General features: G+C 47.7%; 8 protein-coding genes across 8 annotated transcripts; 4 read left to right on the top strand and 4 right to left on the bottom strand.

Annotated features, from left to right (window-relative positions):
- Positions 1–249: 249 nt before the first annotated feature.
- On the bottom strand, positions 250–600 carry LY89DRAFT_555967 (uncharacterized protein; the record flags this gene model as incomplete). The annotated part of the gene is made up of 1 exon (XM_018208366.1): positions 250–600. A coding segment is annotated over one exon (351 nt), but the record flags the coding sequence as incomplete, so codon positions are not given.
- A 5470-nt stretch (positions 601–6070) lies between these two features.
- On the top strand, positions 6071–8070 carry LY89DRAFT_676129 (HET-domain-containing protein; the record flags this gene model as incomplete). Its single annotated transcript, XM_018213561.1, has 2 exons — positions 6071–6398; positions 6449–8070. The coding sequence occupies 2 exons, from the start codon at positions 6071–6073 to the stop codon at positions 8068–8070; spliced, it is 1950 nt and encodes a 649-aa protein (XP_018063681.1).
- Positions 8071–8587: 517 nt separating this feature from the next.
- Positions 8588–9300, top strand: LY89DRAFT_724351 (uncharacterized protein; the record flags this gene model as incomplete). Its single annotated transcript, XM_018218890.1, has 3 exons — positions 8588–8666; positions 8725–8915; positions 8965–9300. 3 exons carry the CDS (start codon positions 8588–8590, stop codon positions 9298–9300), a joined length of 606 nt encoding a protein of 201 aa, XP_018063680.1.
- A 2482-nt stretch (positions 9301–11782) lies between these two features.
- Positions 11783–13148, bottom strand: LY89DRAFT_676127 (uncharacterized protein; the record flags this gene model as incomplete). Its single annotated transcript, XM_018213560.1, has 3 exons — positions 11783–12003; positions 12199–12561; positions 12614–13148. The coding sequence occupies 3 exons, from the start codon at positions 13146–13148 to the stop codon at positions 11783–11785; spliced, it is 1119 nt and encodes a 372-aa protein (XP_018063679.1).
- A 2285-nt stretch (positions 13149–15433) lies between these two features.
- LY89DRAFT_690372 (uncharacterized protein) lies at positions 15434–16723 on the top strand. The gene has a single exon (XM_018216085.1). The coding sequence runs from the start codon at positions 15925–15927 to the stop codon at positions 16690–16692; it is 768 nt and encodes a 255-aa protein (XP_018063678.1). The 5' UTR covers positions 15434–15924; the 3' UTR covers positions 16693–16723.
- A 910-nt stretch (positions 16724–17633) lies between these two features.
- LY89DRAFT_676125 (putative transaldolase) lies at positions 17634–18994 on the top strand (the record flags this gene model as incomplete). Its single annotated transcript, XM_018213559.1, has 6 exons — positions 17634–17672; positions 17800–17818; positions 17874–17885; positions 17984–18270; positions 18322–18705; positions 18758–18994. 6 exons carry the CDS (start codon positions 17634–17636, stop codon positions 18992–18994), a joined length of 978 nt encoding a protein of 325 aa, XP_018063677.1.
- A 269-nt stretch (positions 18995–19263) lies between these two features.
- On the bottom strand, positions 19264–19963 carry LY89DRAFT_724347 (uncharacterized protein; the record flags this gene model as incomplete). Its single annotated transcript, XM_018218889.1, has 2 exons — positions 19624–19963; positions 19264–19565 (listed from the first exon to the last, which is right to left on the bottom strand). Exons 1-2 carry the CDS (start codon positions 19709–19711, stop codon positions 19264–19266), a joined length of 390 nt encoding a protein of 129 aa, XP_018063676.1. The 5' UTR covers positions 19712–19963.
- A 321-nt stretch (positions 19964–20284) lies between these two features.
- LY89DRAFT_676123 (rhoGEF protein-like protein) lies at positions 20285–25728 on the bottom strand (the record flags this gene model as incomplete). Its single annotated transcript, XM_018213558.1, has 3 exons — positions 20285–21235; positions 21284–21967; positions 22015–25728. 3 exons carry the CDS (start codon positions 25726–25728, stop codon positions 20285–20287), a joined length of 5349 nt encoding a protein of 1782 aa, XP_018063675.1.
- Positions 25729–26988: the final 1260 nt, after the last annotated feature.

Genomic DNA, 26988 nt, shown 5'->3' with positions numbered 1-26988 from the left:
TTCACACATCACACCTAACAATACAACATTCTACTGAAGAAGCACTCCTCCATCATCTTGATCGTCACTATCAGAATCATTCTCGTCAGAATTTCCGCCTTCTTCCGACTCATCATCGTCTCCTGTCTCAGATCCCCCATCGCCAACATCACTTCGCTCTGATCCAAGGTCATCAGTCTCGTCGCTGGACGATGCCTCCTGATCCTCTCCAAAGTCATGCGCCAAATGAGGCTTTGCGGTGTAGACAGAGGATATTTCTGTCAGTGAGTCTGGTCGGTTGGCTCTTGGCCCTCGCCGCTCACGGATCTGTTCCAGAACTTCTATGCGTATCTTCTTAGCCATCGCATTCAAGATGTCTTCACGCGTTTTCAGGAGGTCCTGTCTGGTGCTGTCGAATATGTCTGGCGCCCTCCACCGTATCCAACAATTGTTGTGACTTGGGGGAACCTCAAACCGCCCAGGATGAGCTGCGATGTAATGATAGCAGCAATAACATGCCGGCTTGCTGCATGCTATGAACCGGTCTCCATCTAAAAACTCAAGACTTTGTGTCCAGAAATGATCCAAGACCAGAAGCTCAGCGTGGACTTTCGGTCTCCACTCTGTTGAAGTGCAACGATGTTGTAAAGCTTTCGACAAGCCTGCTATCGCGTCTAAATCTTCCAGAGCTTCTCTGTAGTGAGCAATCTCATCTGGGTTGGTCATCATCCGACCCACTATCTCACTCAATGTCGGGTTCCTTTGTTTCTTGACCGGAATCTCGACACCTCCCAACCCTCTGGGCCACGTGACCCCGCGCCGCCTTTGCTCAGGCGGCTCAGGCCTGGCTCAACTTCGGCTCAAGTCTGCTCAGGTCTGCTCACCCATCTCACCAGAAATCGTCAACTTTTAACGAGGAGCTCGAAAAGGCCCCCTTTCCCAGCCAGGGGTCCCAAATCTGTTCCCACTGTACGCTCATTCCCAGACAGTTATCCTGGTCTGCCTGTCTTCATGCGTGGGACCTTTTCTGCCTTCAGGTTGTTTTACGCCGTCCTCTGCGTTTTGCCTAGGGTTATATATTCTATAAATGACCAGTTCCCTCTTGTCTTCACCTCTCTTCTCACCCATCTTCTCACCCATCTTCTCACCCATCTTCTTACCTATCTTCTTACGGTCTTACCTATCTTCTTACATATCTTTTCACCCATCTTCTCACCTTCTCACACATCTCCTCACACATCTCCTCACACATCTCCTTACATATCTCCTCACTTATATTCCCTCCCCCTTCTCTCCTCTCTCCAATCCCTCTCCCATTTCTCTAGGAAGACCTTCTTTTCTCGTCTCCACTCCAGATATCCACATCCGCACATGCACAGTTCTACAAGCCATAAGCACTAAACAGGCAAAAGGATGTTAGAGAGGACTAAATCTAGACGAGCAAATAGAGGTAGCCTTGAGGGATAGGCTCTCCGAGGACAGGTCTGGGATCGATAGCAATCCCGTTCACAGAAAACTAAATGAAAAGACTAGCCAACTACGGTACGACGCGATGTGGGATTTTTGGGAAGCGTACGTTGCTAACATCATAAAGTTAAGTCTAGAATAGTAAGCACTAACACATCTTAGGTATAAAAGGATATATTTAAGATCGGACTTACGCAATATGAAAGACATGAAGCATATTACTAAAGCTATCGGACGCTCAACCCCAGGCAGACTAGATAAAAAAACGGGAAGAGCAACCGTCAAAATGGTACGGAACAAGATGCAAAAACTTATGTTGATATAGTAGTAGAAGACTAACCTTACTATTCCTCCAGAAGTCTATGACTTAGTGGCTCCTATAAGTGCGCCTACGGGCAAGCCTACTCCAAAGTATTAACATATAATGCATTTACTAACAAGAGAGAAAGTATATTAAAGATGTGCTAAGATACAAGATTCCTTTGTTGATAGAGGAGAAGGCGCCTACGTTCCTAACAATAGAGAATTACATCGATATAGAGGAGCGCTTGTGGCAGTATGACTACTATAACTACGTTTACGAAGGGTGCTGTGTAGATTTAAGTGCCCTATTAAAGATGTATTGCTATACTTTTGTAAGGTTATAGGAAATATGCAAGGCGACGTTTAAGGTGAGATACTAAGTCTAAGGTGGAAATGAGACCCCGATTTTCGTACTAATTAACACCAATAGGACCTCGTTTGTATGGTTATATAGAAAGATAGAGAGCTAGAGATTAAGATAAGTTTCAAAAGAGAATTTACTAAAGGAATGTAAGATACCCCGAAAAAGTAAGTCTAAAGTGGTTTATTCTAAGGCTCGGGTGGGTTGCTAATAGCTTATCCACAGACCAAAACATCTATTGTATGAGAGGTTGAAGCCCGCGCCTCCTCTTTCTGCCAACGGCCTCTTGTTTCTACTCGCTATCATTATCTTAGCCGGCGCGTTTAGGGACTATAGCACTATTGAGGATGTCCTCGCTACTAGACTGCCGCTGGGCAGAAAGTACCGGATCATGGATTGGGCGGACGGGATGTTGGACGATCCGGTCTTTCTAGAGATGTCTGCAGATAGACCGACCGAGAAGACCAAAAACGAGACCGCGTGGGGCCACTAGTGTTTAGACTAGGCAAAAAGGGCCGGTTTTACAGGAGGAATGGGGCTCTATACCACCTGTCGCGAAGCGCCTATTAAGGTAGACGGTAAGGCGTACTCACTTCGAACAAGTTTATGGTATAGCAGGCTAATTGGTAACAGACGGCGGCTATTCACTAGGGCAGGTCATGAAGTTCGCCGCGCATAAGAACTCAAAGACTCTTGTCGGCCACTACTTGGATAATATGAGTAATGTGGACGGTGCAGCAGTCTTCCTCGGCCTAGAGCCGCGGCGGGATCTCACAGAAGACTTCCGCTCTACATCCATAAAGAGAAACCCGGATCTCTAGCACTCGCTTCCAAGAAAGTGCCTAGATGAGCTAAAGCAGCGCCGGGACTTTACCGATCTTAGCGAGCAAATTAACAACCTCTCCGCTTAGATCACAGCCGCTATCACGGAAAAGGGGCGCCAAGAGCTTAAAGCTTAACGGCGCTATGTCTATGATTAGCGTCAAAAGCTTATTAACGAAGAGTTGGCGAACTACCGCAAGACGCAACGGCGAGTACACACCACCTAATGTGAGGTGGACGACCAGGGCGAGTGGCACCGCAGTTACTTTGACCGTGTTGTCCGCCGCATGGTCCCTGAGCGTGATCGCCTCGCTCGTACTTTACCGATCGCCGCCCCGCTGCGGAGTCCAGAAGGTATCTCCGCTCTCTAAGACCTTATTGCGCTCCGCACAAACGATTCCCGTGTTGCGTACTAGGAAGCGTTACGGCCTATAGGAGGTTGCTATCCAGTACCGACCTGCGGCTAGGAGATTAAAGAGTAAGGATAGTCCCCCCTCATTAGTGCCACTTCCGCTAATAGAACGCGTTAGTATCGTTGTGAAAGAGAGGTGGAAGCATGTGTACCGGTGCTCCAAAGACTACCATAAGAAGCAATCTAGCTTCGCCGAATTTTGCTTCCGATGTAGCAAGTGGATAACCAGCGAGACAGATTGGGAAGCCTACTACTAAGATCATATCGATAGTCTCAATATGCCTTTCCGGTGCGAACTAGTCACTTTCCGCCACGCTATTGCCTGCGCCGGATATTACAGCGGATGTCTGAGAAAAAAATGGCTACTAGCAGCCGTACGGATGAGACAGTTCCACGATCGAACAAGCTAGCAAAGACATATCTCTAACTGCATTCTAGAGTATGTCGAGAGTCTAGATAGTAAGGACTCTATTCTATGCCCGCATTTGCTATGCACTATAGTGCTTTATTCGGAATTAGACTTATGGAACCACCTCGGAGACATACACAGCACTCACAAGCTAGATACACGGAAGAAGCGCCAACGTTAGCAAGAAGAGGGCGACGATAAACGAGCCGAAACGTCGGGTGCCGCTGGAACGAAACGGCGTCGACTCCCAGGAAAGCTGGAAGACGAGGACTGTAAAGTACCGGGTAGTCAAAAATCTGTCCTCAAAGGTCGCTCTAAAGATCCTCTTAGCCACACGTTTGTGAATATCTCGGCAATGGATTTTGATCGATGCTTAGCGGATGATGTCGAGATGGCTGTAGTGTCTAGCGGTTCCCCATCACGTCGCAGCACCCCCAGTTGGCAGCGTTTGGGACAATCACGATGACTGTTATAGTACGGATACTTCGCTCTCGTCTCTGTCAGACAACATTCTCGAAGCAGTTCCTCAGGCTAGAGAGGATTGCCGTTCTCCCTAGACAACTCCATTAGAAGCTGCCACCGTCGACCTCCTTGGTGATTCTAAACCTTAGAACTTTAACGCGATCGCAGACGCTATCTCTTCTCCTATTAAGTCTTAAGAGGACTGGATTCTATCAAGCCCCAACACTCCTCCATCATATCTGTCTAGTATTCCGATAGAGTTGATTGATCCGGAGCTTCGAGATGCTCTTCCTTCTTCCACATCAAGTCTACTAGCAACCGCCGACTCGGTCGAGGATGCTCACAGAAGCATACCGACAACTACACCAGGGCACATAGAATGCTCGGTGATATAGCCGCTTTGCGACAGCCAGCCAGTTGCAATTGATGCCAAGAGAGGGATATGGGAGGCTAAAGCGCTGCTTGCAAAGTGGAAACGAGGCAAAACGACTTAGAACCTTGTGAAGTGGAGAGGATTTCCGCACGAGGGCAATACGTAGGAGAAATGGAAGGACATAAGCCCGGAGCTCGTCAAAGAGTTTGAGGCGACCTATCAAGGGAACCATTCGGGCGTGCGACTGCTCAAGAAGCGAGTGCTGCGCAGAAGGGTTGAATACCTTGTTGAGTGAAAGGGTCGTCCGGAGAGCGAGAATTCTTGGGAGAAAGAAGCTACCGTAAGCCGTGAACGAATTATGGAGTTTGAGGCGAGCTGAAGGAGATGTATTATGTCAGCAAGTAGATGTGTTCTAGGATATTGAGTTCTTTTCACGATAGGTCTCCCACATTTTCGGTTTAATACGACTAGAAACGCTTCTCAGGAGCGAACAAAATATGCAAGCTTGGAACTCTTTCATGTTTGTGAATTGATTGCATAGATTGCCTAGTGCTCTAGAATGTTCGAGGCTAAGATGTTGTGATGTACAGTATGATGTCATTGGAGTTCGCTAGTCCCGCCTGTGGGAACCCGAGTACCTTCCGTATCATTTGAATTCTCTTAGTATTGTATTGTAGAGTGAACCAATACCATACAATTTCTTGACTCCCGCTGTTACTCCTTCCTCCAGAACCCCACCTTCCATTTAGAGATCAATCGATCACATAATCTATCCCTCGAACTGCGAGACGCACACCACGTCTCCCTCGCTGTGACAGCACTGTGACGATGGTGTGAGGTGGCGACGCAACGTCGGGCTATTCATTTAGAATCTAAAGCTAAGGAGAGAAGAAAGGAGAGGAGGAGAGATCTATATACATATATATGTTAGAAGTAAGGGGATGTCATGTGAGGAGCTAAGCCCTAGTAGGCTTAAAGCTCGGGAACGCCACCATTCCCGGCCTGGCCTCTGTCGCAGGCGATTGGCTCAGGCGATTGGTAACAGCTGGCGCTGTGACACTCGCTTAGCAATATCTCAATGGGTTACGCTCTTTGTGAAGGGAAAACTTTTTAACGATTGCTTTAAATTTCAGTCTAAAAAGATGAATCTTCCTAAAAGTAGCCACTGCAACACTAAGTAAAGAGAATCAATTTTAAGAATTTTCTAGTGAAAGATATATTCACTTGAAGAAAGGGGCGATATCTACTAGCGGCCGCTAGCGTAGTATGCGCGGCGTCGTGTTCAAAGCCGCAGCTCCGCAACCACGCTGGAGAACCTCAATCTCACAATCACAGTCCGCAACCACACTCCCACCCTGAGTCTTGCGAGCCACATACCTTGCACAGCCACCAAATTCCCGCGACTCACTATACACTCGTTCTTTTCGCTATAGCACGGTGTACCTCGGCCGCCTGATTTATCCTCCGGAGCCTCTCTGCACGATGCCACCGCTTTGCAACAAGTGCCAGTCAATCTTTGATCATTGGAATGGCCGTAATCACTGGAAGGAACGAAGACCAGATCATTTGCATCACACCGTCCCAGGGCTCCAGGACTCGGCTCGTGGCGGTTGTCACGTTTGTATTCTGCTGCTCGGGGGAATTGAGGAACACACGCTTCGTGAGATTTGGTCGAAATGGCCAGATGAAGAGGCTGTTGTTGAAGTACGGGAATGGATTGGCGAAGAAGGACATTTTGCCGTTGACCTAATTTGGAGATCTTCACCAGGTCATAGAGCAGCAGGAAATGTTGCGCTTGTCAGAGCTCACGGTATGTAACTTTAGCAGCTTTGATAGAGAACAATCCTAAGTTTGTATTAGAGATGGACGTAAGTGATAATGTCGGAAATATTGCCAGAAGTACCGACAGCGAGGAAAGTTGGACTCTGGTAAACAATTGGCTTCATGGATGCCTGTCAAACCATGCGAGCTGCTCTATTCATTACCTGGAGCAGAAACTGCCCACTCGTCTCGTAGCGGTAGGTTCCACAGACGTTGATCTACGCCTCACTTTAACAGCCAATCTGCCAGGTGATACACCGTACTTGACTCTCAGTCATTGCTGGGGTGGACTAGAGTTCAAGATGCTTCTATCGGACAATCTACGATCCCTACTCCAGCATATTCCAGCAAATGAGTTCCTTACCAAAACCTTCCACGATGCCATAACAATTACTCGGCGGCTAGGATTCAAATACATTTGGATTGACTCACTGTGTATCATCCAAAATGACAACAACGATTGGGAGAGAGAGGCCGCTCTTATGGGGAATGTTTACGGAGGTTCGTCACTGAATCTTGCAGCGGTAGATGCTCCAAATGGGGATGTAGGGTGCTTTTTTCATCGCTACTCTACCAACGTGGAAGCGTGTAAAATCCAGATCTCAAATTTTGAGAGCAGATCCGCAAGAGAGACGTGGAATTGTGTCCCGAAACGTTTTTGGCCCAATTTGACGTTAGACACGGTGCTCGGATGTCGTGGATGGGTGTTCCAGGAGACCGTCCTTGCTCCCCGTACACTATACTTGGGTTCGCGCCAACTAGCCTGGGGGTGCCGCAAGACAGAAGCTTGTGAAACATTCCCTGTGCAGATTAACACAGGGCATATTTCCCCAGCGGCAACTATTGAAGCCTGGTCGCGGACAAATCTACTCGACGCCTGGGATACGATCATTAGTGATTATCCCAGACGCGCTTTGTCATTCCCCAAGGACAAATTCATTGCTCTCTCGGGTGTTTCGAGACTCTTCGCGACCAAGTTTGACGCCTCCTTTGTGGCAGGACTCTGGAGGAAGGACGACGGTGACCTCGAGCGTCAGTTGGTATGGCTCGCCGAAAGCCAAGTTCAGGACCGCCCAAAACATTATCAAGCGCCTTCATGGTCGTGGGCATCAGTTGAAGCGGAAGTCGCATTACCTCCAGGTTTAGCAGACACACAAACGGGATTCGTCGTGCTTGTGGCTGTCAAGGACGTTTCGGTGACGCTGTGTACACACGACCCGTTTGGACAAATCAGCGACGGCTTCCTCATCATTCAATGCAGAGCTCCGGTGCGCGTTTCTGCGCAACAACACCTAGACACAAGATGGTGGTTAGTCGCAATGGGAGATGCAAAATTTTACGCTCGGGTGTACCCAGACAGTCGACCTCACAAACTTGACGGTGAACTGCTCTTTTTACCAATTCTTAGTTCCAATCTCGAAAACGCACCTCAAAGTAAATTTGCCGTTCACGGAATTATCCTTAAGCCTCATTCGTGGGATAGGTTCTCGCGCGTAGGGTATTTTGGTGTGGAGAAGGATGACCTCGAGACATTTGACCATAACTGGCAGGTTAATGACCAATCCTATCACCTCGAGCGGTCCGATAACCGAATTGATTTTGGGCCTTCTGTTGCGAGCGATAATCATGGTAATCTGCTGTATGAAATAACTATCATTTGAAGTGTACGCAGGAGAAACGGTGCGGTTTTGCGGCCATAGGTATTGGTTAGGCTGAAAGATGGCTCTATTGAATTTATTTTGCTGAGTTACTGGTTCATTATGTTAAAGTCCATGCTGTATACACAGAAGAATACTAGATCTTTCCCTGAGGCACCTCTATCATTCTACGGACCCCTGATACCAGAAGAGAACGAAGATTTCAACCCCTCTAATATAAGCATCACTTCGGTCACAATCTCCCTGGGCTCCATGGCCTCCTTTTTGTACCTCTCCGCCAAGCCAAGACGTATCTCGATCGTCAAGTCTGAACCCCCCTCAGACCTTGCGCCTTTGCTCTTCTAAATTTGTGCATTGACACTCGCTATACAGAGGGAGCTAGAAAGGGACCACCATAAAATAGATATCCTTAAACGGTTCTAGGGTCCATAAATGGCCCCGTAGAGCGATGCTTCATCAATCTAAGCTATATAACCATTAAAGTCAGTTCAATTATGAATATACCTAAATGTATCATAACATGGCTTTGCCTCGACCAAGCAACCAAGATCGCGCCAGATGGAGGACGAAATGCCGCGAAAAGCTTTCAAAGCATATTAGTAAGATCTCCACCTTTAAATATTATATAATTTGCCTAATACTAATAAGATACAACAGAGAGCAAGCTAGGAATATCAATCGACCCATCAGAAGTTCGTCTTATTACACGCGTAGAGGATCCCTATTCTTGGCAATCTCTACCAGTAAGAACACATCTCTTCAAAAAGAACCTAAGCAAGCATTCAATTGGAGCTTATATGGAATTATGTCGAGAAGTTGGTATTTCGTTTAAAGCTGTGGTAAAAGAAGTACGTAAGCTTATTGTCACCCGAAGTATGAAGCTAATGCTAGTGCTAGAATATTCTTTTCACTAGACCAGCAGCAAACTTTACTAACAGAATTGCGGAATTAGAAGCAGAAAATTCAAGGTTAATAGGTGAGGTCAACAAGTTGAAGGATACTGCTGCAGCAGAGTCAACATTTAAGCGAGATGCTGAAGAGGCCGCGAACCAGCTCACAGTAGTGCTGCATACAGCAGAATTGGAAAACCAGCACCTAAAGAGGGATATTCAAAAATGGGCTACTATAGCAGAAGATTTTAGAGTGAGCACTGCAGATTCCCACCAGATTGTGAATGAGGCGTCTTTGGTATTAGAAAAGTTAAAATCTTTATTGCCTTCTATTTGTATGTAACTTAATTCTTTAAGATTAAGAAACCTGGCAACTTCACTACGCTGCTAGTTCGCTTAAATTACCACTCATATCTACGGAAGTAAAGTGACTGTCTATTAGACATAAGCATATCTCATTGGTTACACACACGATCTCACCTAAGAACGGGGTGCAAAGACAGGGGGCAGAAAATGGTGCGGAAAGTTAATGTCCAATAGTCCTTGGTCTGAACCCAGGTACCCCGTCCAGCTCCCTTGCCTAATTCTAATTATATCCGGGATCGACGAGGAGCCGCATCTTAGGGCAATACCGCAGCCGGTTTGATCTTCTTCTTGCTCTGAGGGGATGGAGGCGCGGATCGTGACGCATTACTCGCTCTCTTGCTCGCAGGAGACTTTCCAGTCGAATCCCTTTTTGGAGTTGCTGTATCTTGCTCCTTGTTTGTGCCCTTCTTTGCTGCATTTTTTGCCATTTTGCGTGTTGCTCTGAGCCTCGAGCTTCTCAAGGACGAAGGTTAAAGGATCACGAGCGAGTAGTTGCCGAAGTGATATTATCCTTTTGTGATATTTTTGCGAGTGAGGAGCGATATGTTCTCCATCAATTTACTGCCACCGTTGGCGGTTCGACCATATTCTATGCATACGGAAGGCTGCATGGAGCTGAATATGACTCAAGTGTTGGGTCCAATCGAGCCTTGCTCGCTTCATGCACGAGATCCAATTTGGGGTCATACCCAACGAGGCTGAGACTGCTCGCATCTCGAAAGTTATGCCCATCAAATATTAGTTTTGTTTGAATTGAAGCTCTGGAGCTTGTTCAAGTAATGTAGCTTCAACTGGGATCGAGGCCTTCGTTTTCGGAGCAAGTCCTGTCTCGGGATTGTCGTTTATTGCCTTATCGTACGGAGCCTTTTGTTGTATTTTTGGTGATTGGAATACTGACAATTAAAGGCATAGAATTAACAGAACCTGCTTTTAATATCGAGATTTGACTCAAAGATTTCGGACTAGAGTTTTGCGGGGACCGTTGATTGATTTGCTACTGAAGTAGTCTACGAATTCCCAACCCTTCATATCTCCTTCACAGCTCCTCCTTTATGTCCTGCTCCCCAACTTCAAATCCAATCGCTGCGACAAACAAAGCTCATCTGAGATGAACTACTATACTTGGGACTTGGTAGCGTTACTGCTGTGGAGCAGTGGGAGGGATGTAGTTCGTTGAATATCTGCAGTCTGTCCTGCTACAAACCACCACTCTGAATCTGTATGTAGACCTATCGTTGCGGATGCCCGTACTCCAGTGACAGGCATTCGTCAATTCCGCTATTTCGACTTGAGCCATTCTAATAGAACGTTAACTGGTCCCGGTAGAATAGAGGATAGAAATGTATCTTACTTTGCAAGAGATTTCTGTTATGGTGTTTTGAGGTAGTGAGTCGGTTGAGATTGCGACGATTTCTTGTAGTAAGTTGCTTTGAGAACAGGAGATTGAAGATACATTCAGATGTAGTGCAGTGGCTCTTATATACCTGCTGTAAGCTTGTGTAAAAGATTGAAACAATGAGCTTGGGTTAGAGAAATGATGGATGGCCTGTATGTCCTGGTGGTCCTCGCTCAAAGAATGATCAGTAACTCCGAGAAGATCGTTGAGTACCTGGTGGTACCTCGTTTCCCAATTGGTCTGGATATTGGCCTTCACCAGTGCATGGTATAGATTTCTTTCGTCCCTTGACCATTGTAGTTGCGAGTCTCGTTCAGCGATTCTTTGTTCATTCCCGCACGGCCACATACCGTCGCGCTGAGACTTTCAGAATCGAGGACACAACCAAACAGAAATAGATGAACGGTTTCGAAACCATGGTGCAAAGACATTCTGATTGAATTGGAAACCTTAAAATTATTTTGGTGTGTGTCTAGTATGTCAGCTCGAGGGTGATTGAGACGGCAATGACAATTTCAGGATGTAGTCACGCAACACTTGGCGAGGTGAGTCCATAGCGAAGTACAGTGGGATCCTCTTAGCTTTCAGGCTGCAAGCTGCTGTCTTCTAGGGCCTTTGCTATCAGCTAGAGCGAGACTCGCTTAAATTTCAGGGAGTCAATCACCCCCTAAATATTTCTCAGTCCGAATTAGCGGCGATTGAACGTGCATTGCTGCTACATTTTCCAGCGAGAGAACGACGATCATTGACCTCAAAGTATATTACGCCGCTCATATATATGTGTCTTCTTTTATGGCTTTGGAAATCATGAGATGGAGTGTGCCGGCAGCCAGCGTCACTTTTGGAGTGATAATACTGATATTAATGGTAAGAGAACTTGTATGGAAAGTAGATTGATTCATATTTATATTGATATACTACGAAGATTTAAGATTTCTCTTCGGTCCTCTAAGTCTGTACCCGTCGCTGACTCATTGCTCTCATTTTTCAATATCCAACTCCCAGGCTCTGCATCAAAAATCAATGGAGCCATGAAGAGAATGTCGAAAAGTATCGGAGAGTCCTACTCTGAATTAGTTCGTTGTAAAGGCCTCATCCGCCGGTTTGCCAGCTGGTCAAGCACCTCCTTTTGCATCATCTTGGTAGTGTCAGTCAAGAATTCATTCTGATATTCGACAACTTCGGGAGTCGATGTATCGGAGATGTCTAGCATCTTCCAGCAAACATAAGCATTGTTGTGACAAGCTGGCACTTCGAACTTTCCGGAGACATGATTGGGATGACCTTTCATATAGTAGTGGCAACAATAACATGCTGCTTTGCTGCATGCGATGTAAGCATCGTCAGCAAAGAATTTGAGTTTGTTAGTGTAGAAAAAGTCGAGAATTAGAAGTTCGGCATGGACTTTTGGATGACAGCCTTTCTTTACGAGAAAAAGGGCGTTTTCTTTCACCTCAGCAATGCCTGCTTCGTACTTACCGATCTCAGTGGGGTCGTCCAGCATCCAAATAACCATGTCGTGTATTCCTGTTTCTTTCGCTACTGTCAGCGGTATAAGAGAAATGTTTGATACAATCCTGGCTATGTTATAAGACTTTAAAAGTCCCGAGGAATGTGAGCTTGCATGAACAAGAACTTTCACGCATTCGATGGTGTGGCTAAGCTGCTTGACGACATGTCGAATAGTGTCGAGCCGTTTGATGTTTTGAGCATCGCTGGCTGCGGGAGAAAGGTCCATAGATGGAAACGGTGTACTGCAATATTGATGACTGAGATCACAAAGACTTCTCGGTCTGTGGATTTCTCTTCCGAGAGCCTCTAGTACTCCGAGAAGGTGTCGATCTGCAATTTTTAGTTCTAGTCACCAATAGCTGAAGTTCGGATAAGGTCGTACCTTGGGCTGCAGCTATCGCTGTCAAGTGTTTGATTAGAGCATTGATGCTCTCCTCAAGCCTTGAAGCGTACCGTTCGATTCTGGGAGAGTTCTGCTTGAACACTATGGTAAGTAATTCTTCCAAGAGGCGATCATATCTCAACCTGGTGGCATTCTTCAACTTGCGAAGAATAGTTGTGAGAAACTCTTCCGTCTTCATCGAACATTCATTGTTATTAGGAGCGAAGCGATAGAGAAGCCCGCCATTCGTCTGTTCTAATGCAACTGCTGTAACGCTCTTGCCATGTTGTTCATAGTCACAGAGGTACGCCAAGCTGTCGAGGAAGACACGCTTATCAGAATCAGGAAGAGGGATGCTAGTCAAACTTGGGCCAGAAGATGGGCCTTTCTTTTCAAGACGATCTCCTCTCGTGTGACCAAGAGCGACAGATACGATGAGAGCCTCGGTAAACAGTTGGTTGAGTTGTGCATTTGTCAGAACCGGCTGCTCGGCGTGGTTGCTTCCTTGGTGAATTTTGATAGAGGTTGAAGACATGATATTATATTTAGCGCAGAGAATATTGATAGCTGATCGTATGGAATTAACAGAACCTGATGCCAATTTAGGGATTTTGATCAAATGGATTGGAGTAAGAATGGGTTGGATCGTTGGTTGAGTTGCAGATTGAAGTGGTTTCGTGATATCGCCTGCGATACTTGTCAAAGGGTTTGTTGGTAAAGTGAAGTGAAGAAGCTGCCGAAAGGATGGTTTAATTACGTCCCAGCACATGAATCTGGCTCTCATATAGGCATTCTGGTCAAAAGAACTCCGTTGACCTCAAAGTTGGTTTCGACAGGCATAACTGGGACCTCCAACTCGACCTTGGCTACGGCCATTTTCTTGACTTTGTTTGTGACGAGTCCATTGTTGTTTTTGAAAGGCACAGCAAACTGAGAAAACATTGTTCGTTTGAGGATACAATGAACTATGTCTGAGCTTGGGATCAAGTATGCTCGAAGTCCTGTCTTGAGACATTCGGAATCGGACGAACAACGCCAAAGCCGAAGTGCGGTCAAAACACCACCACCAAGACATCTGAGCTGTATGACAAGGAAAATAATGCTAGGCAAGCAACGTCCTACGTACTTGGATTCCCTTGAAGAGGCTTTGAGTCGCGGACACAAGGAACATATGACCGCTGCACCGAGGGCCTTAATGTTGTTTGAACCAGTCTTGATGGTCTGATCCCAAGTTCCTCAAACAAGCTGAACTAGCTCTTGACCGCACAATTGCATCAGAAGCTGTAGGTACAACGGATGGTGTAGACTGGGGAGGCATCAAGCGCTTCTCCGAAGTTATTCCGGTAGACGACCAAAAAGGAGGCGGCGTGAGGCAGCATTTCAGAAATCAATGAGTTGTAGCATAAATAACAAGGGGAAGGAAGGATGGTTTGCTCTTAGTTAGACAACTCGCGACAGGAGAGGCTCATTCCATCAGTTATCATCTTAATTTTCAAAATCTGGCTTGCTCAAGACTTGTTCTGTTCCAAATTTACGTTGCATCGCAATTGAGAAAGAAAAAAGTGTAGCGTAACCTCGTGAAAGAGGACTTTGTACTGATAGACATGACCATCAAGCAAGATCTCGTTATGTCTGATTAAACTTCTCCGGATATTGTGTACTGTTGAACGCCAACGGTGACATCTGAAGTCTACAAAAGTCGCACTTACGGCTGACCATTGGGATGAGTCCATGAATGTCCCTTCACAGTGAAGTTCTCAAACAATGAAATTAAAAATCAAAGACATTTTCAAATACAACATGTGAACCCCTAGACCCCAAACACGACATTTGAGGTCTAAACGCCCTGAACAAAAGTCGTACAATAAGCAATATTCAGAGACAGCAAGAAGTCTCGGACCACATCGATAACATCTTGGTCTAACGCCTCCGCGTCCTGGCCCCAGGTAATGAACAAGTGGTTCTCCCAATCTCCTAAGACGGATGCACCTGCCGTGCGAGCTTGCTCCGTGCAACGTTGGGCTACGATGGCTTTCGCGGCTCTAGCGACATCCTCTGGCTTGGTCTTGTCAGTGGGGTTGAGGAGTAGTCCTGAGAGAATTTCCAGAGATTTGGCCATCCCGTTGGCTAAAAGGGATAAGCCGCGGGAAGCTCGATGAAGCGCAATGCATAACAAAGAGCTTCTTCTGAACAGCCCCTTCTTTGAGTAGCTTTTGCAGAAGCCAAAAGCCAATCATAGCATCAGAGCTCCAAAGTACCTAGCGTGGGATAGGACATTGAACACAACCACAGATCAAAATTAAGACGAAGATGAAGGTGAATTCTATAGGAGATTCTGGAACAAAGCCTGTGAAATACCAAGCTCTGTGTATGACACTAAAGGTCCAAAAGATAGCAACCGACGACGGACAAGCAACAAATTAACGAATCTCTGCCAAGCCATAGAATCTTAGGAAAGAGAACGAGAAGTTCTGTGCCATCATTTTCGCAGCTTTGGACATACATTTTGTAGACAACGTAGTCCTTGATTAATCGGCGATAAGATAAGTATCTGAAAGAGCTGGGGAGCATGAACAACAACAGAAGTATGTGAAAGTCTAGGTACTCTTGAAGAACGAAAACAAAGAAAGTTGGAGAGAAACGGGAGGCAGTCGAATGTACTCATCCACAACAAAGAATCCAACAAAATATCATAAGCGACTCAAAAGGGGGCGTTAGCGTCGTTTCCTTCCATATCCTTCCGGAACACCTGTTGTCCCCGCTTTCACATCCCCGAGGGTCCTCAGAACCTTCCGCGCTATTCCGCCATAGTCCGCCAGGAAAAACGAGCCCACTTCCGCGCTAGCCCCGCTGCACATATAAAAAACTCCCAACTCTTCCGTTCTTTCTCCGAAAATAAACAACAACGCCGCAAAGATGTCGGACGTCGTTGTCGTAACCAATCCCAAGCCCAACTCTTACAATCCTCCTACCTTCGCCGGTCTTCCGTGGGAGCTCCGCGAGAAGATTTTCAAGATGAGCCTCCCAGCGGGGCGGATCGTTTACCTGGAGTGGAAGTCCGTCGTCCCAGAGGATGGCTGGCACTTTTCCTTCCGTGTTGTAAGTACGTCCCTTGCTTCGTGCTCAGCGGAAACTAAAATACGGTGCAGTGGTCCGATATTGATGTTAACGACGATGTCGGTGAAGTCCAATTTCTCAACCGCGAACCACTCCCTCGCTATGTCTACAACCCGCCTCGGCCTCCCTTTGGGCTCAGATCCCCTTCGACCATCAACTTGATGTCTCTCAATCATCAAGCGAGGGAAGTGGCCATGAAGCACTATCAGAAGGCTTTTGGTACACAGCACATGCCGCCAGCTACTTGGTTCGATTTCGAGGTTGATACGTTGTATCTTGACTGGGGCTTCGCGTATAAGACTAAGAGCAGGTGCGATCATTATGCCTTCGGCCCGGGACATATCGGGGATTGTGCTGAGAAGGTCAAGAAGCTTGCGTTGTGGGACAACTACATTATCAACTACACCATCGAGGACGATGGTAGCCCTTTCGAGGAATGGCTTCGAGGAGTTCTTGTTGAGTTCAAGCATTTGGACGAGCTTGTGCTTGTTGATCGGTACCACTTGAACACCGAGGTTCAACGCAAGGACTTGGTAATGCTGGACGAGGTTATTGCGATCAAGGACGCCATGGAGATCTTCAAGGAGGAGAAGGGCAAGCCATACAGCGAGGAGAAGACGGCATTGGTACAGAAGGAGCATCAATTCTGGCGTGAACGTTCCAAGAGAATGACACCCGCTGAGAAGAAAGACTTGGAGGCACGACGACGATCTGATGACGACTGGGATGTTCCTAAAGTGGTTTCATGGAAAACTATAACCACAAATGGCAGGTTGGAGAAGTACAAGAAGGCAGTGGAGGCTTATGAGATGAAGAAGTTTGCAGATGCTAGCACCATCGAAGCAGAGGTGGAGGAAGAGTCCGAGAGCGAGGAGGAACCAGAGACTGAGTCGGAGCCTGATGAGTTTGATGATACTTACGATTCTGACGATTCTGATGAGCCTATGACTAACGAGGACTGAAACTTTTCATTGTACACAAGCTGGCAGTACAACGAGACAATAATAGACTGATTGCATACATCGAGAAATTCTAATCACCCGCGGAAAATGTCGTGATAACTTCATCAACGGTGCTCCACTAAGCCTTAGCAAATGAAAAATGTATCCGTGGAACGTGATCTTCATTGCAGAAGTCCGCTCCATCCGCGGAAGGGAGACATCGCATTTCGCTCTCCAAGCAGTGTAACATGTAAAGGCAGGATCTCGATTCACGATAACTTTCCGCAATAGCCATTAAACTCCAGACCAATGCTGAATAAGACGCATCCATCAAAGTTACTGCTGACATTTTGGCCGCAGATCTAGATCAATACTCACTCGGAAGACTGCCGACCGAAACGAGTGAAAGGAAAGGGAAGGGTTGAATTTATCCGGCCGGAGAAGGAAGAAGGCTGGGATAAAAGAAAAGGGAGACCGATATCTGCCAGAGACGCAATAAGTGGGATGTCTCACAGAGGAGTTTCGACAACGGACCAGGGCATTCAACAAAATAGCTCAGGACACGCTCATGAGACATGGCACCTCGAACAGTTCCCTCGGAGGCTGCTCGGAGAAATATCTTCACCCAACATCAAGAAAATTGAAGATCAAATCCAGGAAAACAGTCACTCTTTGGCTGCGGGTGGAATGATCGGAAGGGACGGCGGGTGATTTGCTGTGGTTTGGTCGTCTATGCCACGATGCTGAATAACCCACCGCCTCGCCTTCCCCCACTACGCCCAGATATGATGTAGCTCAGGTGCGACAGAGGGGTCTGTCTGTTGTGTCTGATCTGAACCTCAGTCTCCGATTTTAATCCTCGCCCATCAAACAAAACTCGCTCCCCTCCCGCCACAACCACCAAAACATCTTCTGCTTCCACAAACAATTACCCTGAGATACCCAAACCAACAATTGCAATCATGTCTACTTCATTGGATCAACTCAAGGCTGCTGGCACCGTAAGTGCGACCCCTCCATCGTGGCGGCGAAGTCGGAAATCTCTCACCGGTTGAGCTGCGATTTCTGGCTTGCCACCAGCTGTGATACCAAGATGGAATCTATTGCTGATGCTTTACCATGATATAGACCGTCGTCAGTGATTCTGGTAAGCTTCTTTCCATCCGCCAAGTGATGCAAACAAAGCTAACAATTTCTTCCAGGTGATTTCGCATGTAAGAACCCCACCGCCTCCCAACAACCCCGAAACCTCTCTCCGAACCTCAATTCTTGTTATACTCCTTCGTACGACCATGAGACTGATCCTCCGCAGCAATCGGCAAATACAAGCCCCAAGATGCCACCACCAACCCATCTTTGATCCTCGCCGCCTCCAAGAAGCCCGAATATGCCAAGCTCATGGACGTCGCTGTCGAGTACGGCAAGAAGCACGGTGGCAGTGATATCGATGACCAGGTTGACGCTACTCTCGATCGTCTCTTGGTCGAGTTCGGAAAGGAGATTTTGAACATTGTCCCAGGAAAAGTCTCAACTGAGGTTGATGCCCGATTCTCGTTCACTACTCAAGGTTCCGTTGAGAAGGCTCTGCACATCATTGATGTAAGTCCCGACTTCTCCAACATGATGAGGAATAAGTAATGATTGGAAAAGCTCTACAAATCCATCGGCATCGACAAGTCCCGCGTCCTGATCAAGATTGCCTCTACCTGGGAAGGTATCCAAGCTGCCCGCATCCTACAAAAGGAGCACGGCATCAACTGCAACCTGACCCTCCTCTTCTCCAAGGTGCAAGCCATCGCCGCCGCCGAGGCTGGCGCATTCCTGATCTCCCCCTTCGTCGGCCGTATCCTTGATTGGTACAAGGCCAAGACCGGAAAGGCTTATACCAAGGAGGAAGACCCAGGAGTGGCCTCTGTCAAGAGCATCTTTGATTACTACAAGAAGTTTGGATACAAGACTATTGTCATGGGTGCTTCGTTCAGAAGTGTTGGTGAGATTACCGAGTTGGCTGGTTGTGATTATTTGACTATCTCTGTAAGCCTCTCTCTTCCTCTTCATTGAGATACTTGCTAATAAGTTTCCCAAGCCCAACCTCCTTGAAGACTTGATGGCCTCCACAGAAGCCGTCCCCAAGAAGCTCGACGCTGCGGGCGCCAAGTCCCTCGACATCGAAAAGAAGACATACATTGACAACGAGTCCGATTTCCGCTTCGACTTCAACGAAGATCAAATGTCAGTTGAGAAGTTGAGAGAGGGTATCAGCAAATTTGCCGCCGATGCCGTTACGCTTAAGGATATCCTTAAGAAGAAGATTGAGGCATAAATTTGCTTGCTGGCTTGGGGAGGTGGAAAGGACAAAAACTAGAATGGGAATATTGACGATGATGAGATGATCAAGATTGCACAGGCATGAGTGTAGGTAGGAAGGTGATGGGTGCGTATGCAAGCATATATCTCCAAACAAACGAGCATTGAACTTTGAATCTTTGTTGTGCATTTATCAGTGTCATATCTCATCATCCATATCTTCCCTCCTCTACCTCATAACTCCCTTTCCCTTCTCTCTTCCCCTCCCCTCCATCTCCCCTTATCTCACAACCTCCTCCCATAATCAGCTCCCGGCACCACCCCCTCCCTATTCTTCGTCTCCCCAGTAAACTGCCCCGTAGCAATCTCGCCCTCCCCCGCATCCGCCACAGCTCTATTCTTCGCCACCCCACCCGGTTCATGGAAACCTTCGTCTACCGCACTATTAAACTCGCCTCTGATTTTCTCGCCTGCGCCGTGGATGCCGGCTAGGACGCCTTTGAGTTTGCTGCCTGTTGATTCTGTTCCTGTTCCTGTGCTGCTGGTGGTTGTGGAGGTGGTGGAGGTGGTAGGTTGAGAAGGGTTGTCTGGAATATTGTTAGGTGGAGAGCTGGGAGAGGAGAGGAGAGGAGAGGGAAGAGGTACTGTATGTTGAGCCGGTGGTTAAAGGTTCGTTTGTGCCGCCTGTGGAGGAGAGGGATGAGGATTGATTTATTGGGTTGGGTTGTGCCATTTTAAGATATTTCTGTGGTGAGAGAAGATGATTTTGTGGAAATGAATGAAGGAAGAGAGGGGATTTTAATAGAGAAAGGAAGGAAAGAAAAGAGATGAGGAAGTCAACTTATATTGTACATGTGGAAATCCGGGGAAGCTGGAACGAGTATCATGACCGTGACGTCACTTCCTACCTGCCCTTGCCCGAAGGAAGTTCCGGCACTTACTTTAGATACCTTAGGTATATCAGAATTTTAATATCAAGATAGAGATCACTGTAAGAAAAGATAGTTTTTCATTCCTAATAAGTCGTACAATAATCCAATCAACCACGCGTCAAAAAGCACAAAAAAAAAACACCCCAACTCCCGACGCCCTGCCCCTTCGATTTGGCCATTCATTAATATTCCATATGCCTGCCCGCTCCCTCACTCGCTCGCTCGTTCGTTCGCTCGTTCGTATAGACAGTGCTGCGAAATTTGTGTATACGCTTCCTTTTCTTCGTGACGCGAGGACTTCTTCATCCTCCTTTTCCTTAGCGTCGTCCTCTTAATTGTGGTGGTTTGATCTCATCAAGCTGATCGATGACCTCTCATTCAGAATGCCCCTCATTAAGCACCATCTCCAACACGATCTGACTGCCCACAATCTCCGGATGAGACATGGCCAATTTCAACGTTCTCCTCTCCGCGCCGCCTGGGAAACCTCCTGGCGTCATCTGAGAAGTCATGCCTCCTGCACCAAGAGGATTGATGCCGTAATCCAAACACCTCACGTCTCTACCCGCGATGACTTGTCTTAATCTTCCGTTCTCTGCGTTTCGGACTTCGACAAAATCCGAGTCGAAGAGGACGAGGTAGGCGCCGTACATGGCGGCTGTCTTGGCTTTACCCACGAACTCCATGATGACGGAGCGGGAGACTTCGCCGTGCTTGTCGACGTAGACACCGCATTCTTCGTAGCAGAGGAGAAACTCGGCGTCCGAGAGACGGAACATGCCAAGGGGTTTTTGCCCTTGGAGTCTGGCGGCGATGTTGCCTATTTGGGGGTTCTTGGTATCGGGTATACTCATCGGGACTTTTTTATCAAGGGTCATGAGCTCGAAACCTTTGAGGGTTGAGATGGCGATGTAGGTGTGGAAGAGGTTGATGGTGAAGCATTCGGTGGGAATGTAGAACTCGTCAAATTCCCGGAAGAATTCAGTGGTGCCACCAAACTTCTTGCCAAAGAGGCGGGATTTCTTCTCTGTCGACTTTTGGAAGACAGGCTCGAGGACTTTGAAAGTCGAGTGTAGACCTTCGCGCTTCTTGTAGAAGACCAATGTCCGATCCTTCATACGGGCGGTAGCAAAGAAAGAGACATCTCGAGTGCCTGATAACTTCTGAGGCGCACGCCGAGCTGTGTCATGATGCGGAGCAGGGAAATTCGAGATGGGCACCACAACATCCAGATGGTATGCAATCAGAGCTTTGTCGGCAATGATCAGACATAGCGAGAACTCTTCGAGGACAGCTATCTGTGTTACTCGGTTCATTTGTATCGACTGCAAATTGTTAGTCGGGTTTCTATTATTTGTGAAACTTGAACTTACTCTTGTCCAACCTCTGGGATTTGATGCTTCCGATGTGAAAACACCATAATCAGTACCAATAGCTACCATACTCTTGCCATAGCAATTGAACGCTGTAGCACAATTGACTTGAGCTCTGCAGACAGCTCCCGGCCGCGGAACACCACCAATCGATTTCTCCATCTCTCTAATTGCACGGTCCAGAGGTGTACCTTGCACTGATACAACAGCTCTCTGTGACGAGGCAGTTGCAACATCATATGCAAACGCACTGTCCGCCATGACACGTAACCGGAATGGCTCGGCATTTTGCTCGAACAATGAGGCAGCATGACGAGTCTTGGCCTCGAGAATCTTCTCACACCAATCTTGTCTGTTCTGAGCGCTGGGGGCGTATAGAGTATACACTTCTGTCTTGCCAAGATGCTTGACCCTGAATGGATACATTGACTTAGCATCTCCATCATTTGTAGAACTCTGCGCGAGTCTCGTGACCGAGTTGACGGATGGTATCGACTGATTAGACTGGGTGTGTTCCAAGGTGTTCTGTCGTTCTGGACCATTAGTGTTCATACGAGCTAGTCTGGAATCTGAAGCTGATGCAGTCTTCGTAACAGTGGTCACTGCGCCTAGACCTTTGACAGATGATTTCACAACTGGATCATCGTTCGTGCTTTCAAGAACCAGGAGTTGCATTGGAATAGGCTATTATATGTTAGCACACCTCAATAACAAGGCTAAAGTGGACTTACTAGCTTTGAAACATCGTAGACTTCCTTTTTCCTACCGGCAGCGGTATCTGCCTTTGCAACTGTCTTAGCGAGCACAAGGTAGTGGTCGAATAAGATTGCATGCGTCTCCAACCATGTGAAACGATTTGCTCCAGCACGTTGAAGGTCGCCCTTGAAAATCAACTCGCGTCCAAGATGGTCGAGGTTAAGCTCAACACGCTCCATACCAGGACGAAGATAAAGTTTCGACTGCAATTCGATCAACTCTACCTTCTTGGACTGCTCGTCAACTTTGGCGTCACATTCCAATGTCACAGCCTTGATTTCTTCGATTGCTGTGGCAAGAATAACCTTCTCTTCGGTGTCCTGTGTCATGTTCTTTAGAACAGTGCCAAGCAAAAGGGTGTATCTTTGCAATCGAGTAATTGGTGCCTTGAGGTATGTGTTCCAATCCAAACGACCAGACAACTTATTATCTCGGGCTTGATCAAGGAATTGTCGGAAGAGCAGATTTCGGTCAGCTTCCTTACGGACAAGGTGCACGGCGTATGGGAAGCCTGCAGCATATTCGACGTATGCAGATCTAGCCTTTCTGATCCATTCTCTGAAGATATCACTGAATCCAATGATCCATGGTCCTTGCTCCTTTTGTCTGTACTTCAATTGAGCTAAGAGGTAGTTCTCGTTGACTTCCTTGATAGCCTCAATCTTGCCGAAAACGGATGAAATGAACTTCGTGATCTTGTTCTTTGCAATGATAGGCGGTTGCCATGATGCAAGATCGTCGCGGTAAAGCACTCGTAAGACATTAATTTGGTCCATGTATGTATCCTCAGACATGACAATTTCGTGCAAATTGTTTTGTCGTTCGATCTCTTTCTTAGTCGTCCCCTCGAGACTTTCTTTCGTGAGCTTGAAGAAAGTCACCCAGTCTTCTGACTTCCTCGATGGCTCAAGAACGTGCGTCTGCAGATTGATCTTCTTCAAAGTACGAGTGCAGTGGTGTGAATAACACCGTCCATGGATTTCTTGCTCATGAACCTTCGGAGCATAGCACCCAGAGCCAGTAAGCTGCCACAAGACTCCGGAAATTTCACCTCCGCCAAATTTGACCCATTCTTCTTCTGGGAGGAGAATATCGGCATCAAACATGGACTTGACCACTCTCTGACTCAAAGTCTCGGCATCTGCAGTGTTCATGGTAGGGACTTTGTGTGTGAACAGAGCCACGAGGCCGTCCTCGATTGTCTTCTGTCGTAAATCGGATTCTCCTTCACCAGTTTCACCGCCAGCCATTTCACGAATCCAAGCAGCGATACCGCTCAAAGCCCAAGGTTCTCGGCACTTGGCGTAGTCCGTTGTCGACAACCGTGTTGGCGAGAACTTCTTTCGCCTACCTGCTGGCAACGCAGGAAGATCAAGGGTCATTGAAGACTGAGGAGTGGTACCCATGTCGTATCCATCAAGTCCACTCAATGGTCGACCAGCCAAGCGAGCCGCTTTCTGCCTCGCTTGCCTCTCTTCAGCGTCAGTCTTAGATCTGACCGGGGGTACGGTTTGAGGTGTGCTGCTGTGGCTAGACAACGAAGAAGATCTTGGAACATATTGACCACCGGGAGTGAGCATACTCTGCGAAGGATATGCATCAGGCCCACTTGGGGGGTAGTAAGGACGACCTTCAGTGCTTGAAGAGTATGAGTGAGTATATTGGTGGCCAGCTCTGTATGACCCAGCAGGCAAGAGCTGCGGTGTCCTGTTCTCAGATAACGGGGGGACAGCTGGGAGTGGTCGATTGTAAGGCGAACTTCCCATACCAGGATGATAGAACAACTCGGGCATATCATCACGAGACGGGCTATCGCTTCCAGATCTCCCACTTTGTCGAGAGTCGGAGAGACGGTGGTGAAGCAAAACTTGCTCGTCTCCTTCGTCAAAGCTAAGTCTGTGTGATTGAGAAGTTGGTCTCTGTAATCCGCCAGTGCCAAAAGTATCAACTCTGGCAGCTTCGAAAGCGGGGAAAGGATGGATATCTCCAACTCCAGGGATAGAATAGTCAGTCATTCCTCCCAGTCCAGCGGCTGTTGTGTTTCGACTGTAGCTGTCAGAGCGTCCTAGTTCTTGTGGTGTTGGTAGAGGTCGACTCTGATCGTCCATCTCACTACTGTGGCCAGTATGCACTCCACTTAAATCGTCTCCATAAGACATGTGTGCATCATATCCTCCCCCAACAAGACCCAAATCCATATGCTTATAGTCACTGTCGCTGCTTTCTTCTTGGGATAGAGACGGTACAGCCTGAGGCTCATAAGTTCCAAAGCTCAAAGCACCTCCCATCTGATCCTGTTCTTCAGCGATGCGCATAGCTTCAAGTCCAGCTGCGGCTTCCAGGTCGCTCTCTTCATCGTCGGCATAGCGGTTGTAAGTCGGTTCACGATTGTGCAAAGTCGAAGCATTAGAGGCATATCGATCCACACTCGCCGCACCAATTGTAGTTGCCCTCGAATCATACCTATGTAGATCTTGAAGTTCGCTATCCAAAAGGTCGCCGTTACGTTGATCGATTCCTTGTGGTCTGCCCCGCCTCGAAGCCGAACTCCCAAGCGCATCCCCGATATCCGCAAATAGCTGTTCTTGAGAGGGACCCTCGTTCTCGTGTAAACCCCAATCGTCATCATCGCCAGTGTCGCTATCTACGGGAGCGCTCGGTAATGGTCTCAACGTCGGATGTCTCTGGAGGCCGGAACCGCTAGGTGAGCCTTGCTGAGACAGTGGTGGGAGGGATGATCCAGCGTTGGAGTGACTCGACGATGGTTTCGTTCTGTTGCCGAATGAGTTCATATCTTCACTATATGCTGGCTGTGATTGGGACACAGGCGGTTGTGAGTAGCTTCCGTAGTCGGGGTAAGTGTCTTGGCTTGTGGCGATAGGCCTATACGCACCCTGGCCGTAGTTATCACCATTTGTGGGATATGGGACGGTGGACGTTGGGGGAGGATTGTATAATGGTTGCCGAGAAGGAAGAGGAGCCGAACTCGAAGGGTTATAAGTCGGGCTAGCCAATGGTTGTTCATATGGTCGAGAAGGCACCGGCGGGGGATACTGTTGCATATTCGACTGGTTCGGCCAGTAGGAAGGAGAAGCTGGGACTTGCTGCAATGCCGGCGAGTTATATGAAGTCTGATACGTATTGTAACCAGAGACCGTTCCATGCCGAGCTGGTTGCGAGCCCGGTTGAGGGGCTTGATACAATGCCGGATTGTACGGTTGGTGTGATGCAGTAGTTGGACTTGCAAGATTGTATGCTGGTTGTGGTCGGTACGGGTTTGCTTGCGATTGAGATTGTGTCCGAGCAAAGTTCTGAGGATTGTATGGCACCTGCGACAGACCTGGGGATTGTGGAGCACCAGGAAAAGGCTGGTATTGATGCTGGTATCCAGACATTGCAGAGCTTCCAAATGTACTTTGACCTGGTGAGCGAGGACTTTGAGAGACTGGACTCGTCAAGAACATCTCCTCTTGTGGCATATTTGCTGTCCGTCCTGGCACTGAGGAAGCCACAGCACTGCTCTGATATCTGTTGCCATTCGAATCGAAGCCTGCCCCATCATCTCCATTGTCGAAACTCGACTGCCTATGTAAGCCCGGGTTGTAGTTCGAGTCCTGTGTGCCTGGTGGTCCATATTGCTGTGGCGGCACAGAGCCGTATCTGCGAGAACCGTTGGCTCTGAATGACATATTTGCGGCGGCACAAATTGGCGCGCAGTCGAGTCAGTACGCCCTATTGCAGAGGAGGAGAGGAAATCGACAGAGATCGATGGTCTAACGATGCGACCTGCGATCTTGGGCTCGTGGCCACTTGCAAAGATTCGAGGTGAAGTCTCGCATTTGATAGCGTCGTGCGCGGGCAGGAAGATTCTGACCTGAAAGTGAGGACCAAGGACTATGACCCCATCCGCTCACTGTTCCATATGCTCTCGAGGAGCGTATCCGCTTGGCAAGGTGAACTCGTCGTGATGAGCGATTCACGAGGCTCTGGTCGTTCGTTCGGGGCTTCAAAGTCCTTTGCTTGCGACAGCACACACCGGCATTCGTAGGCTCCAGCCGCGATCCCAGGGCTCATTCAAGTTGCACTCTCTCAACGCCCGCGGGAGAGTCTCGATAGTAAGGCGATCTGTAGGGCTCTTGACCTCGCAGCCACTTTTGTCCAAGGTGGGATGCTTTTTACAGAAGATTACGGGCACAGTAATGTTCGAGAGCTGAGCATATCGAAAGTGTCGCAAGCTTTTCGGTTGTGATTGGCCATCACTTTACATAAGCTGGGATGCTCGAAGACAGCTTATTGCCAGTACTAAGGTGCATACGAGTAAACCTATGATAAATACATATAATTGAAGTTATCTTTGCACTCATATTCTACATGTTTACGGTTTCCTTCACACCTCAACGGGCGTTCTAGATTCCTGGATGATCAGAGTCCATCAGGAGTTTGACAGCCGCGAAGGAGTTGGAGCTGCGCCACACAGCCCTATGAGAATATGTGGCTAGTGAAAGCAGGACAACAATGGTATTGAAACAATCGATTCGAGTTCCACGTCTGTGCTGTGTCAGAGCATTAGATTCCTTTTGTTGCTTATCTTGCCTGCTTCCCAGGTCTCGATTTAAAGTTATAGAGACACATTTCAGAAGTGATAAGGCTGATGAGTTGGTTGACCACGCAGGCGGTTAAAGAAAGTTAAAGGTAGCGGCATGCTTTTTTGACCTGTTGGACATCAGAATGGCGTCGGCTGCGGTCGATCTCGCCCCCAAGATATTTATACTTCTTTGATTCTTCAGCATCTGCAGTGCTTGGGCACGATGACGAATTCTCTCAAAGTGTATTGGTCAAATGAGTCCGATAGTATCTCTCATCAGCATCGGCTGAAGGCGGCAAGTCTCTAATGGGGGGTTTCCAGCTGTTTAATTCTTTGACCTAGGATAGACGAACGATTGAGATGA

Source organism: Mollisia scopiformis (genome assembly GCF_001500285.1).
Source record: "Mollisia scopiformis unplaced genomic scaffold LY89scaffold_29, whole genome shotgun sequence".
Taxonomy (NCBI): domain Eukaryota; kingdom Fungi; phylum Ascomycota; class Leotiomycetes; order Helotiales; family Mollisiaceae; genus Mollisia; species Mollisia scopiformis.
Note: the sequence above shows the minus strand (reverse complement) of the source record. Positions and strands in the feature narration are given on the sequence as shown.